This window comes from Cebus imitator, unplaced genomic scaffold (assembly GCF_001604975.1).
Source record: "Cebus imitator isolate Cc_AM_T3 unplaced genomic scaffold, Cebus_imitator-1.0 Scaffold169, whole genome shotgun sequence".
NCBI lineage: Eukaryota > Metazoa > Chordata > Mammalia > Primates > Cebidae > Cebus > Cebus imitator.
Genome location: NW_016107484.1, coordinates 1,313,255 through 1,326,282, shown reverse-complemented (window position 1 = coordinate 1,326,282; position 13,028 = coordinate 1,313,255). Strand labels below are relative to the sequence as shown.

Genomic DNA, 13,028 nt, shown 5'->3' with positions numbered 1-13,028 from the left:
TTACAGGCACGTGCCACCATGCCCAGCTAATTTTTTGTATTTTCAGTAGAGACGGGGTTTCACCATATTGACCAGGATGGTCTCGATCTCTTGACCTCGTGATCCACCCGCCTCGGCCTCCCAAAGTGCTGGGATTACAGGCTTGAGCCACCGCGCCCGGCCTAGAAAGTGTTTTTACAGTGTGTATGAGGTAAGTCAGTGGCTCTATTTACTGTAGAATTTACTATCAGCTTTCCCTGAAAATAAACATAATGTTTTTTCTTCTGTGAAAATACATCTACAATGCCAGGCAAGTAACATTTTGTAATGATCAGACTGGTGGTTAGTGGTATAAATTCTTTATGACCCAGAGGTCTCAATTCAGATGCATCACAATCCAGAAGTTGTCACCATCTATTTTTGATTATTTTTCCTTGTGCTCTTTGTACCTGATTCAGTTGGAGTTGGAAGAAAAGGTGTTGGTTTATACAAATATTCAGAAACCTAGTCTCTGAGAGTTAATATTAACTTTTTAAAGAATTGTTCTTTTCTTTCTTTCTTTTTTTTTGAGATGAAGTCTTGCTCTGTTGTCTAGGCTGGAGTCCAGTGGTGCGATCTCGGCTCACTGCAACCTCTGCCTCCTGGGTTCAAGCGATTCTCGTGTGTCAGCCTCCTGAGTAGCTGGGATTACAGGCATGGGCTACCATACCCAGCTAATTTTTGTATTTTTAGTAGAGATGGGGTTTCACCGTGTTGGCCAGGATGGTCTTGATCTCCTGACCTTTTGATCTGTGTGCCTTGGCGTCCCAAAGTGCTGGGATTGCAGGCATGAGCCACTGCTCTCGGCCTAAAGGACTGTCTTTCAAGTATATAAAAACTTGGAAAACCCTGTGTTTCTGTATGCCGGGTGCAAGCACTTGGTAAATTGTCCCTTTCCATCTTTTTGTTTTTTTTGAGAGAGTCTCACTCTGTTGCTTAGGCTAGAGTGCTGTGGCGCAATCTCGGCTCACTGCAACCTCCCGGGCTCAGCGATTCTCTTGCCTCAGCCTTTGTAGTAACTGGGATTACAGGCACATAACACCATGCCCAGCTAATTTTTTTGTATTTTTGGTAGGGACAGGATTTCACCATGTTGGCCAGGGTGGTCTTGAACTCCTGACCTCAAGTGATCTGCTCACTTTGGCCTCCCAAAGTGTTGGGATTACAGGTGTGAGCCACTGCGCGTGGCCCGTTTTCATTTTTTTTTCTTTTGCTACCACTACTGTTCCAGCAAAATCTTTTTTCTTCTCTTTTCTTTTCTTTTTTTTTTTTTTGAGAGGGAGTCTCACTCAGTTGCTCAGGCTGGAGTACAGTGGCATGATCTCAGCTCACTGCAACCTCCACCTCCCAGTTCAAGTGAATCTCCTGCCTCAGCCTCCCAAGCAGCTGGGATTACAGGCACCCGCCACCATGACCAGCTAATTTTTTTTGTATTTTTAGTAGAGGCGAGGTTTCACCATGTTGGCCAGGCTGGTCTCGAACTCCTGACATCAGGTGATCCGCCCGCCTTGGTCTCCCAAAGAGCTGGGATTACAGGTATGAGCCATCACGCCCAGCCTCCCTTTTAATTTTTTCTTAAGTAATGCTGTATGTAAATAATAGAAGTTTTTTCTAAGTTTAACTGTGAATTTAAGTGGAGACATTATGTGCCCTTTCAAATGTCTCTATTTAACTGGGATGTCTTTAAGACATTTGTAGAAATGAGCCATCCTGTACACATAGGTTGTATGAACTTGAAATTGCCAATCTGGCTGGGCATGGTGGCATATGCCTGTAATCCCAGCTACTTGGGAGACTGAGGCAGGAGAATCGCTTGAACCCAGGAGATGGAGGTTGCGGTCAGCCGAGATCATGCCACTGCACTCCAGCCCAGGTGACAGAGCAAGACTCCATCTCAAAAAAAAGAAAATTGCCAATCTGCAGTGAATTTTAGCCACAGAGGCAATATTTAACTGCTTTAGATCAATTTTCATTATTAAAAACATTTCTGGCCGGGTGTGGTGGCTCACACCTATAATCCCAGCACTTGGGGAGGCCGAGGCGGGTGGATCACTTGAGGTCAGGAGTTTAAGACCAGCCTGGCCAACATGATTAAACCTCATCTCTACTAAAAATACGAAAATTAGCCAGGGGTGGTGGCGTGTACCTGTAGTCCCAGTTACTCGGGAGGCTGAGCCAGGAGGATTGCTTGTGCCTGGGAGGTGAAGGTTATAGTGAACTGAGAGTAAGCCACTGTGTCCTAGCCTAACACTTTATAAACAATGCTCACTAAATGAAATGAATGAGAAAAATAATCTCAAGTATTTAAAGGACTCTACAAACCAGCCGAGGTATATCCAGTACCAAAACAAAATTACACTTGGTGCTCGCTACAGATAACAGGAAAGTGTACGACAGACATGTAAGCCCAAAGAATTTATAATAGGCCGGGCGCAGTGGCTCACACTTGTAATCTCAGCACTTTAGGAGGCCAAAGTGGGCCGATCAGTTGAGGTCAGGAGTTTGAGAACAACCTGACCAACATGGTGAAACCCCTTCTTTGCTGAAAATACAAAACTTAGCCGGGCGTGGTGGTGTGCGCCTGTAGACCCTTGCAGTGAGCTGAGATAGAGCCACACATTCCAGGGCAGCAGAATGAGATCCTGTTTCAAAAAAAAAAAATTTATAATGTAGTAGAGGAGTGATACAGTTTGGATATCTGTCTCCTGCTAAATCTCATGTTGAACTGTAAACCCCAGAGCTGGAAATGGGGCCTAGAGGGAGGTGTTTGGATCATGGGGACAGATCCCTCATGGCTTGGTGCTATCTTTGTGACAGTGAGTTCTTGCAGGTGCTGTCTTTGTGATAGTAAGTTCTTGCAGGATGGGTCATTTAAAAGTATGTGGCACTTCCTCTCCCCAACTCCCTTTCTTGCTCCTGTTCTCGCCATCTGAATCACCTGTTCCCCCCTTTGCCTTCCACCACGATTAGTAGCTTCCTGAGGCCTCCCCAGGAACACATGCTGTTCTTCCTCTACAGCCTGCACAACTGTGAGCCAATTCAATCTCTTTTCTAATAAATTACCCAGTCTCCTCATCTCTCTCTCTCTCTCTCTCTCTCTCTCTCTCTCTCGCTTGGACCTGAGAGTTGGAGGAGGTTGCAGTGAGCCGAGATCGTGCCACTGCACTCCAGCCTGGGCTACAGAGCAAGACTCTGTATCAAAAAAAGAGAAAAATTACCATCAACTCCCTTGTTACCCTTCCATTTTTAACTTAGCTGGCAAATTTTGATTATGGTTGAATTTAGGTATCTTTTTTGTGCCTGTGCCTGAACAGAAAAGCATTACGTGAGAGAGAGAGAAAAAAAAAAGAGAAGCTGAGAAGAATGGTTTAACTTTATTTATTTATTTATTTATTTATTTTTTTGGAGAAGGAGTTTCACTCTTGTTACCCAGGCTGGAGTGCAATAGCGCAATCTCAGCCCACCGCAACCTCCGCCTCCTAGATTCAGGCAATTCTCCTGCCTCAGCCTCCTGAGTAGCTGGGATTACAGGCATGCACCACCATCCCCAGCTAATTTTTTGTAGTTTTAGTAGAGACGGGGTTTCACCATGTTGACCGGGATGGTCTCGATCCCTTGACCTCGTGATCCACCCGCCTTGGCCTCCCAAAGTGCTGGGATTACAGGTGTGAGCCACCGCGCCCAGCCCTAACTTTATTTTTTATTTTTATTTTTTTAGATGGCATCTCACTCTGTCGCACAGGCTGGAGTGCAGTGACGCAATCCTGGCTCACTGTAACCTCCGCATCCTGGGTTCAAGTGATTCTCCTGCCTCAGCCTCCCAAGTAGATGGGATTACAGGTGCCTGCTAGCATGATCAGTTGATTTTTTATATTTTTAGTAGAGACGGGGTTTCACCATTCTGGCCAGGCTGGTCTTGAACTCCTGACCTCAGGTGATCCACCTGCCTCGGCCTACCAAAGTGCTGGGATTACAGGGATGAGCCCTTGAGTGCCACCACTTCTTTAATTGAATGACCTTTGGAAGGTCACTTAGCCTTTTAAATCCTCATTCTCTCTATTCCTGATTGGGCATAATGGTCATTGCACACCTACCTTCGCAGCTAAAAGCTGAGACACAGGTAGTTTTGTATTTGTGCTGTGTGAACTCTTGATGCCATACATATGTAGGTCATTCTCGTAGTACCAGAACTGGTGTTTTTCATCTTGATGTGTAATATCTCCTAAGTTTGAGTATTAAATTTAGTGAAAAGAGATTAACTTTGGAATCACAATACCTGTGTTCGCATCTCTGCCACCGAGCCAAGTGACCTTAGGAGACAGGTGATTAACAAATGAGGAAACACATCTGCTAATTTCTTAATTTCTGTGACGTTTCTTCATTTGTAAAGAAGAGGTAATAATAGTGGCTAATTCATAGTATTGTCACGCTCAAATGGGATAGTAATTCAGATAAAAATTATTTCTGAGTTACAATGTTCTATATGTTATGGTCCTTACATGTTGGGAGGGTGGGAGAGAAGGGTAGTTCATCTTATTTTAGGTCCAGATCTCCTGATTCATTGAGCACAGGTGTCAAAAATTCAAATATGCCCAGCTTATCAGTGAGGCAAGGATGTCTTTTTTTTTTTCTTTTTGCATATTTTTTGGAATTGATTCGTTTCAATGTGACATTCACTGACCTTGAAATATTATACAGAGATATTGCTTCTTGGTCATTACATGTTTGTGGGCACCATGACAAAGACTTTGATCTTTTGTTTTTCATTGAATTGATTTTTTGAAGCAAGCCTGACACGCCAGTCATTAATAATGCATGAAAAAGAAACTATAAATTGGAAGATTAAAAAAAACCAACATTGGTGGTGTTGCTACCTATTCTTTTGTTGACAGAGACTAGATTTTTCTCCTTCTTTAAATCTTGATCATAGTTCTCTACATTAGATTCAAGGAACACAGATGGACCGACAACCAGAGGCATGAGGACTGGTGGATAGCAGAGTCCTAGACAGAGTTTAGGATTAGGCTTTGGTTTGCAATAACCACATGCTTCTGTGTTTTAGGCTGAGACTTGCAGATGGTCAGATTTTTGTGAGTTTATGATACTGAGCTGCAGGATTTGAAAGCTCCCTAGTTATGTATTGTGGTTGTTTTCGAAATTCCTCTTTAGGGAGTGCTTGACCTGAGCCCAGCAGTTCCCTGTTTTGCCCAAGTGAAATAGTTTAAGGAGCATTTTGTTTTTCATTTTGTCACCATAAAAGGTTTTCCAGGACACTGTGCCTGCTCCATCTGTTCTCTGTCTGTTCTACCTGGCCTTTGTCTCTCTATGATGCTGGCCCAGGGTGAAGAGTCAGGAAGGCCCCAGGGAATTTTTCTACACTTAGACTGTCCCCATCCTTCTCAAATTTTATGGGCATAGGCATGGCCTTTGTTGGTCAAGTCCAAAGGAGACTTGGCCAATCCCTTCTGTCTCTTTAAGGCAGCAGCAGGAACAAATAACTCTGCTTGAAATTTGCAAGCTGTGGTATGAGAGTCTGACAGCAAAGCAGATAGTTTCAAACCTGACTCTGAATCAGAACTACGGCCTTGGCATAGGGTCTCCTACCCGGACCCCTCTTTGCCTCATCACTGATGGCAGTGGTGATAGCCGTGAGGAACATGGGGATTTTATATTTGTAATCAGCATAGTGACTTCTGTCTTCAGGTAAATGCCAGCTCTCACTCTGTCCGTCAGAATCTTTATTTATTTTCTGAGACATAGTCTTGCTCTGTCGCCCAGGCTGGAGTGCAGTGCATGATCTTGGCTCACTGCAGCCTTTGCCTCCTGGGTTCAACCAGATCTGCCTCAGCCATCCAAGTAGCTGGGATTACAGGTACGTGCCACCGTGCCCAACCTCCACCTCTGTTTTCACATGGCCTTCTCTTCTATGTGTTCTCATCTTCTCTTTTTTCTTTTTTGAGACAGTGTCTTGCTCAGTTGCCTAGGCTGGAGTGTAGTGGTGTGATCTTGGCTTGCTACAACCTTCACCTTCTGGGATCAAGCGATTCTTGTGCCTTAGCCTCCTGAATAGCTGGGATTACAGGAGGCACGTTCCACCACACCTGGCTAATTTTTGTATTTTTAGTAGAGAAGAGGTTTTGCCACGTTTGCCAGGCTGTTCGTGAACTCCTAACCTCAGGTGATCTGCCCACCTCAGCCTCGCAAAGTACTGGGATTATAGGCGAGAGCCACCGCTCCTGGGCCTGTTTTCTTCTTATAGGGACACTTTTCACTGGGTTTTGGGCCTACCAGGGTAATCCAGGATGACCTTATCTCAAGATTCTTAATTAAATCTGCAAGATGCTTTTTCCAAATAAGGTCACATTCACAGGTGCTAGGTGGCCATGTCTTTGGGGGAGGGCACTGTTCCATATGCTGCAGCGGCCTTCAGGTACCTTTGTCATCCCTGGCCAGATTCTTTGCCAGTGCCTGGTGTTGGCTGTAAGGGACACAGGATGAGAATGTGAGGTTTGTGTTTCATCATCCAAGCTCTGCTCGCAGAGAAAAGTGCAGAACAGCCCTTTGACAGAGAGTCATTAAATGGCAGCATTTTTCTCTTTGAATTGTTCTGTTTTTAGGTATTATATCTGAAAATATTTTTCTATATTCTAAAACCCGAAGGTTTTCTTCAACTCACTTTACATGGAGGTGAAGGGAATATGACAGGATACTATTTTACCTTAGTCCAAAAGTCATAGATTCATATCTGGTCTTGAGTAAACCAGCAATATATTGTGTTTTTCTAGATAGAACCAAGATAATTTTCCCCCATCACTTGCCAGATAGGGCTTTTTGTTACAGGGTTTTAATCTTCCTGTAGTTTAACATATATATAGTTTTATACTGTTTTAATTCTGTGGATTAAAAAATTAATATAGCCTTGTTATAGTAAAACTTAAGCAATATAGAAATGAAAGTAAAAACTAAAGGCTTCTGTTTCCCCCCCACATTGTTTGGTGCAGATTTTTCTGAACCCTCTTTTATGGATTGTGTGAGTTTTTGTACTGAGCTAAGAATATTAGATATATAAAACAAAACAAATATTTTGTGTGTCTTAACTACTTGTTTTTGTGTTTTTTGTTTGTTTCTTTAGAGTCGGGGTCTTGCTCTGTCATCCAGGCTGGAGTATAATGGCGTGATCATGGCTCACTGCAGCCTCAAACTCCTGGGCTCATGAAGTCCTTCCGCCTTAGCCCCCGGCTAATTAAAAAAATTTTTTTTTTGTAGAGACAGGGTCTTGCTATGTTCATCAGTCTGGTCTCCAACTCCTGGCCTCAGGCAATCCTCCTGCCTTAGCCTCTCAAAGTTCTGAGATTACAGGTGTGAGGAGTGGGTCATGGCACCCAGCTAACTGTTTCTCTTGAGGATAGTATATTGTCTTTAAATCCATTTCAGCAGCATTTTCATGTTTGTAATAACCAGAGTCTTCTAGGTTTCTAGGTTTAGTGTGGAGATGGATATTGTCAAATAAAATGAAAACTTTAGTCTGTGAAAGTTACCTGTTGTTCCTGCTTTCTCCTATAGATTATAAAATCTTTTTATTTCCCTTTGCAGATTTAACCCCGAGACTGACTTTACTATAGCACCTACAGTTGTATCAATGATTGGGGAAAGATAGTGGCAACAGGCAAAGGAGAAGCAGCTCTGACATTTAAAGAAAATGAGTATGCTAAAGCCAAGTGGGCTTAAGGCCCCCACCAAGATCCTGAAGCCTGGAAGCACAGCTCTGAAGACACCTACGGCTGGTAATACTTTATGCATTTCCTTTATGGCAAACAAATTATCCTATATGGAGACTTCAATTTGATTTTTAAGTTTAAAACATTACTTTATATACATTCATAGTCTTGAATATATTTGAAAGAATTTTTTTTTTTTTTGAGATGGAGTCTCGCTCTGTCGCCCAGGCTGGAATACAATGATGCGATCTTGGCTCACTGCAACCTCTGCCTCCCGGGTTCAGCTGATTCTTCTGCCTCACCCTCCCAAGTAGCTGAGATTACAGACACACACCACCACACCCAGCTAATTTTTGTATTTTTAGTAGTGATGGGGTTTTACCATGTTAGCCAGGTTAGTCTCGAACTCCTGACCTCAAGTGATCTGCCTATCCCGGCCTCTCAAAGTTCTGGGATTATAGGTCTGAGCCACCACACCCAGCCTGAAAGAATTTGTAATTAAAAGACATAAAATTTTATATGTGGAGAGCTTAATGATTTTTTTCTAGGTTTTTTTGAGATGAAGTTTCACTTTTGTTGCCCAGGCTGGAGAGCAGTGGTGTGATCTCAGCTCACCACAACCTCTGCCCCCTGGGTTTAAGTGATTCTTCTGCCTCACCCTCCCAAGTAGCTGGGATTACAGGCATGTGCCATTATGCCCAGCTAATTTTGTATTCTTAGTAGAGACGGAGGTTCTCCACGTTGGTCAGGCTGGTCTTGAACTCCTGACCTTAGATGATCCGCCCATCTTGGCCTCCCAAAGTGCTGGGATTTATAGGCATGAACCCCCACACCTGGCTTTTTAATTTTTATTTATTTTATTTTTTTAAGACAGTGTCTTGCTCTGTCATTCAGGCCGCTGTGCAGTGGCGTGACCTTGGCTCCACCTCCCAGGTTCAAGTGATTCTCCTGCGTCACCTCCCTAGCAGCTGGGATTAAAGGCGCCTGCCACCATGCCTGGCTAATTTTGTGCTTTTTAGTAGGAATGGGGTTTCATCATGTTGGCTGGCCTGGTCACAAACTCTAGACCTCAAATGATCTGCCCACCTCAGCCTCCTAAAATACTGGGATTACGAGTGTGAGCCACTGTGCCTGGCCAAATGATCCTAGTTTTTGTCAGCTTCAACTGACTCCTTAATTGTCGAGTAGTGGTACTTAGTGAATCTGAATGGGTATTATGCTCATGATGTGCAGGGTGGTGGCTAGGAAAAAGATTGGAATTTCTTGAAGGTCGACGGTCCGCACAGTTGAGGATTCTTTGTGTTTCCCTTGGTTCCCTTGGTGTGTGTGTGTGGAGGTGGCTGTGGCCCTTAGATGACCTTCTTCAGCAGGACCAACATGAAGGCGCCCCCCATGCCCCAGAATAAAATAATGAATCAGGCCAATTATAAATATAGGCCTGGAAAAATGACTGATTTTATTTTTTTCTTGTTTTAACTTTTTCTAATCTTAATTGCAAGTAAAGGAATAAACCTCAACCAACAGCTCACTGAGTTTAGCAGCATTGAAGATGGTGGTGAAGGATCAGGTATTCTTGGCCTCCTCGTTTAAAACAAAACAACACAAAACAAACAAAAATATTTGGGTTAGGCATGGTGGTTCACGCCTGTAATCCCAGCACTTTGGGAGGCCAAGGCAGCGGATCACCTGAGGTCAGGAGTTCGAGACCAGCCTGGCCAATGTAGTGAGACATGAGAATCACTTGTACCCGGGAGGTGGAGATTACAGTGAGCCGAGATCACGAACCACTGCACTCCAGCCTGGGTGACAGAGCAAGACTCTGTTTCAAAAAACAAAAAACAACACTTAAGACTAGAACACCTCTCTAAGAGTTGTAGGCTACTCCTGTGGGCTGTTGGCTTTCTCTAGGTTTTCTTTAAGTTAGAGGTTGTGTGTTTGAATATTAAATCGAATCTCTTATGATCTTTCTTCTGTTTTTAGCTGTAGCTCCGGTAGAAAAAACAATATCCAGTGAAAAAGCATCAAGCACACCATCATCTGAGACTCAAGAGGAATTTGTGGATGACTTTCGAGTTGGGGAGCGAGTTTGGGTGAATGGAAATAAGCCTGGATTTATCCAGTTTCTTGGAGAAACCCAGTTTGCACCAGGCCAGTGGGCTGGAATTGTTTTAGATGAACCCATAGGCAAGAATGATGGTTCAGTGGCCGGAGTTCGGTATTTCCAGTGTGAACCTTTAAAGGGCATATTTACCCGACCTTCAAAGTTAACAAGGAAGGTGCAAGCAGAAGATGAAGCTAATGGCTTGCAGACGACTTCCACTTCCCGAGCTACTTCACCTCTGTCCACTTCTGCAGCCAGCATGGTGTCTTCCTTCCCGGCCACCCCCTCAAACGTCCCTCAAAAACCATCACAGCCAGTAGCAAAGGAACCTTCAGCTATGCCTCCAATTAGCAACCTTACAAAAACTGCCAGCGAATCTATCTCCAACCTTTCAGAGGCTGGCTCAGTTAAGAAAGGAGAAAGAGAGCTCAAAATTGGAGACAGAGTGTTGGTGAGTAGAGATATGTTCTTGCCGGGCACGGCGGCTCACACCTGTAATCCCAGCACTCTGGGTGGCTAAGGTGGGCGGATCACGAGGTCAGGAGTTCAAGACCAGCCTGGCCAACATGGTGAAACCCTGTCTCTACTAAAAATACAAAAATTAGCTGGATATGGTGGCGTATGCCTGTAATCTCAGTTACTCGGGAGCCTGAGGCAGGAGAATTGCTTGAATGGGACCCGGGAGGCAGAGGTTGCAGTGGGCTGAGATTGTGCCACTGCACTCCAACCTGGGTTACAGAGCAAGACTCCATCTCAAAANAAAAAAAAAAAAAAAAAAGGAGAAACATTCTGAGGTCATTTTGTTGAACTGAGATATAATTACCAGTGAGTGGTTGAAATATACACAGGGTTACAGGGCTGAGCGCAGTGGCTCACACCTGTAATCCCAGTACTTTGGGGGGCCAGCCAGGTGGATCACAAGGTCAAGAGTTCAAGACCAGCCTGGCCAAAATGGTGAAACCCTGTCTCTACTAAAAATACAAAAAAATTAGCCAGATGTAGTGGCGGGCGCCTATAATCCCAGCTACTCGGGAGCCTGAGGCAGAGAATTGCTTGAACCTGGGGGGTAGAGGTTGCAGTGAGCTGAGATCATGCCACCACATTCCAGCCTGGGGAATAAGAGCAAGACTCTATCTCAAAAAAATAAAATAAAATAATTAGCTGGATATGGTGTCACATGCCTATGCCTATAGTCCCAGCTACTCAAGAGGCTGAGCCTGGGAGATGGAAGCTACAGGGAACTATGATTATGCCACAGCTATCTAGCAAGATCTTGTCTCAGGAAAAAAAAAAAAAAAAGGAACTTTATTGATAAAATAAGCTCAGAAGTGAACTTAGATGTGTTTATAAAAATTTGATTTTTTTCCCTTCTACTTTTTAATGTTTGGTTTAATGAAATTATGTGGGTGTGTATAAGATCCTACTACTTTAAATGTCTTGGAAAACTCAAGGTGTCAGAGGATGTTACTTAAGAATTTCCCGGCTAAGGCCAGGCACAGTGGCTCAAGTCTGTAATCCTAGCAGTTTGGGAAGCTGAGGCAGGCAGATCACCTAAGGTCAGGAGTTCAAGACCAGCCTGGCCAACATGATGAAACCCTGTCTCTACTAAAAATACAAAAATTAGCTGGACATGGTGGTACACACCTGTAATCTTACCTACTTGGGAGGCTGGGGCAGGAGAATTGCTTGAACTTGGGAAGCAGAAGTTGCAGTAAGCTGAGATCTCGCCACTGCACTCTATCTAGCCTGGGCAACAGAGCGAGACTTTGTCTCAAAAAAAAAAACAAAACAAAAAAGAATTTCTGGGCCTTTCAGATGGTCAGGTTTAGATTTCGGAAGGAAATGTACAGTAGTTACTGTTTGACTAATAAGTGGAAATGGAAGGTATAAGGTCTACATGCTCTACATTCTAGAACCTCTGAATTTAGTGATTTTTTTTTTTTAAAGGGAGCCGTGTACCATAGTGCTAAGAACAAAAGCTGAGTCCCTATTTTGGCTTTGTGAACGCAGTAAGATGTTTAATAACTTAGTTTCCTAACCTGTATAAGTGAGGCTAAAATTCTGCATTTTGACTATATTTGATATTTCCAGGATGTGATGTCAGGTTCTTGAATAATTTGACTGACACTCAGCTGTTTGTTTCAACATGGTTGTCTCCATGCCTTGGACTGCATGTTCTGTGCTGAATTTTTAGCTCATGACCATGTATGAGGAAGTGACTTGTCAGCTTTTTATATTTGAACTGACAAGCTTCATCTTTCTATGAGCTACTCCCAGGGCCCTTATACTAAGAATCTTACAGCAGATTTTTCTTGTTCTCAACACTTTTTATACAGGTTTTTTTTGACACTGTGAAAGGGGAAAAATATTTTCCTGAGAATTAAAAAAAAATATTTACAAGGTTTATTTTGCTTGTGTTTGAACCTTAAATAACTATAATTTATCCACTATGTGCTTTTTTTAAATGTCTGTCTGCATTTGTTGAACACTATTTTTGTGAGGTTTGTCTATAACATGTAGATTTGAAACACACACATAGTGGGTTCTTATTGTATATAGACCATTTTTCTAATACCCTTTTGTAGATTGTAGCTGTAGATTTGGGGCATTTGTATGGAAGGAAATACAGGTCTTAATTTAAAACACTAAGCTGCTGTTTGGTGTTACGCTGTTTGGATGTACTATACCTAATTTAATCATATGCATGTAGATTGCACCCATTTTTCTCCTAGAAATTTGAGTCAAGGGATATAAATAATTTAAAATCATTAGTAGGTATTGCCAAATCGCAATCTTAAAAGCCTTTATTTTTGTTTCTACAAACGGTATACAAGTATGTCCTTTCTGATGATTTTTTTTGAGATGGAGTCTCACTCTGTCACCAGGCTGGAGTATAGTGGTGAGATCTTGGCTCACTGCAACCTCTGCCTCCCAGGTTTAAGCAATTGGCCTGCCTCAGCCACCCAAGTAGCTGGGACAGCAGGTGCATGCCACCATGCCCAGCTAATTTTTGTATTTTTAGTAGACATGGGGTTTTACCATGTTGGCCAGGATGGTCTTAATCTCTTGACCTCATGATCCGCCTGCCTCGGCCTCCCAAAGTGCTGGGATTACAGGCATGAGCCACTGAGCCCAGCCTTTTTTTTTTTTTAATTTTTATTTTTTCCAGTTTTACTGGTGCTTTTTTTTTC

The 13,028-nt window shown here is 43.2% G+C and overlaps 1 protein-coding gene across 23 annotated transcripts in view; it reads left to right on the top strand.

Annotated features, from left to right (window-relative positions):
• Positions 1 to 13,028, top strand: part of CLIP1 (CAP-Gly domain containing linker protein 1) — a 141,335-nt gene that overhangs the window by 24,366 nt on the left and 103,941 nt on the right. For all 23 annotated transcript variants that reach the window (XM_037744215.1, XM_037744214.1, XM_037744218.1 and 20 more), the window contains 2 exons: positions 7,612 to 7,802; positions 9,717 to 10,288. In XM_037744215.1, the coding sequence (XP_037600143.1) occupies positions 7,718 to 7,802; positions 9,717 to 10,288 (657 nt within the window). In that variant the 5' untranslated portion in view covers positions 7,612 to 7,717. The remainder of the gene's footprint in view (positions 1 to 7,611; positions 7,803 to 9,716; positions 10,289 to 13,028) is intronic.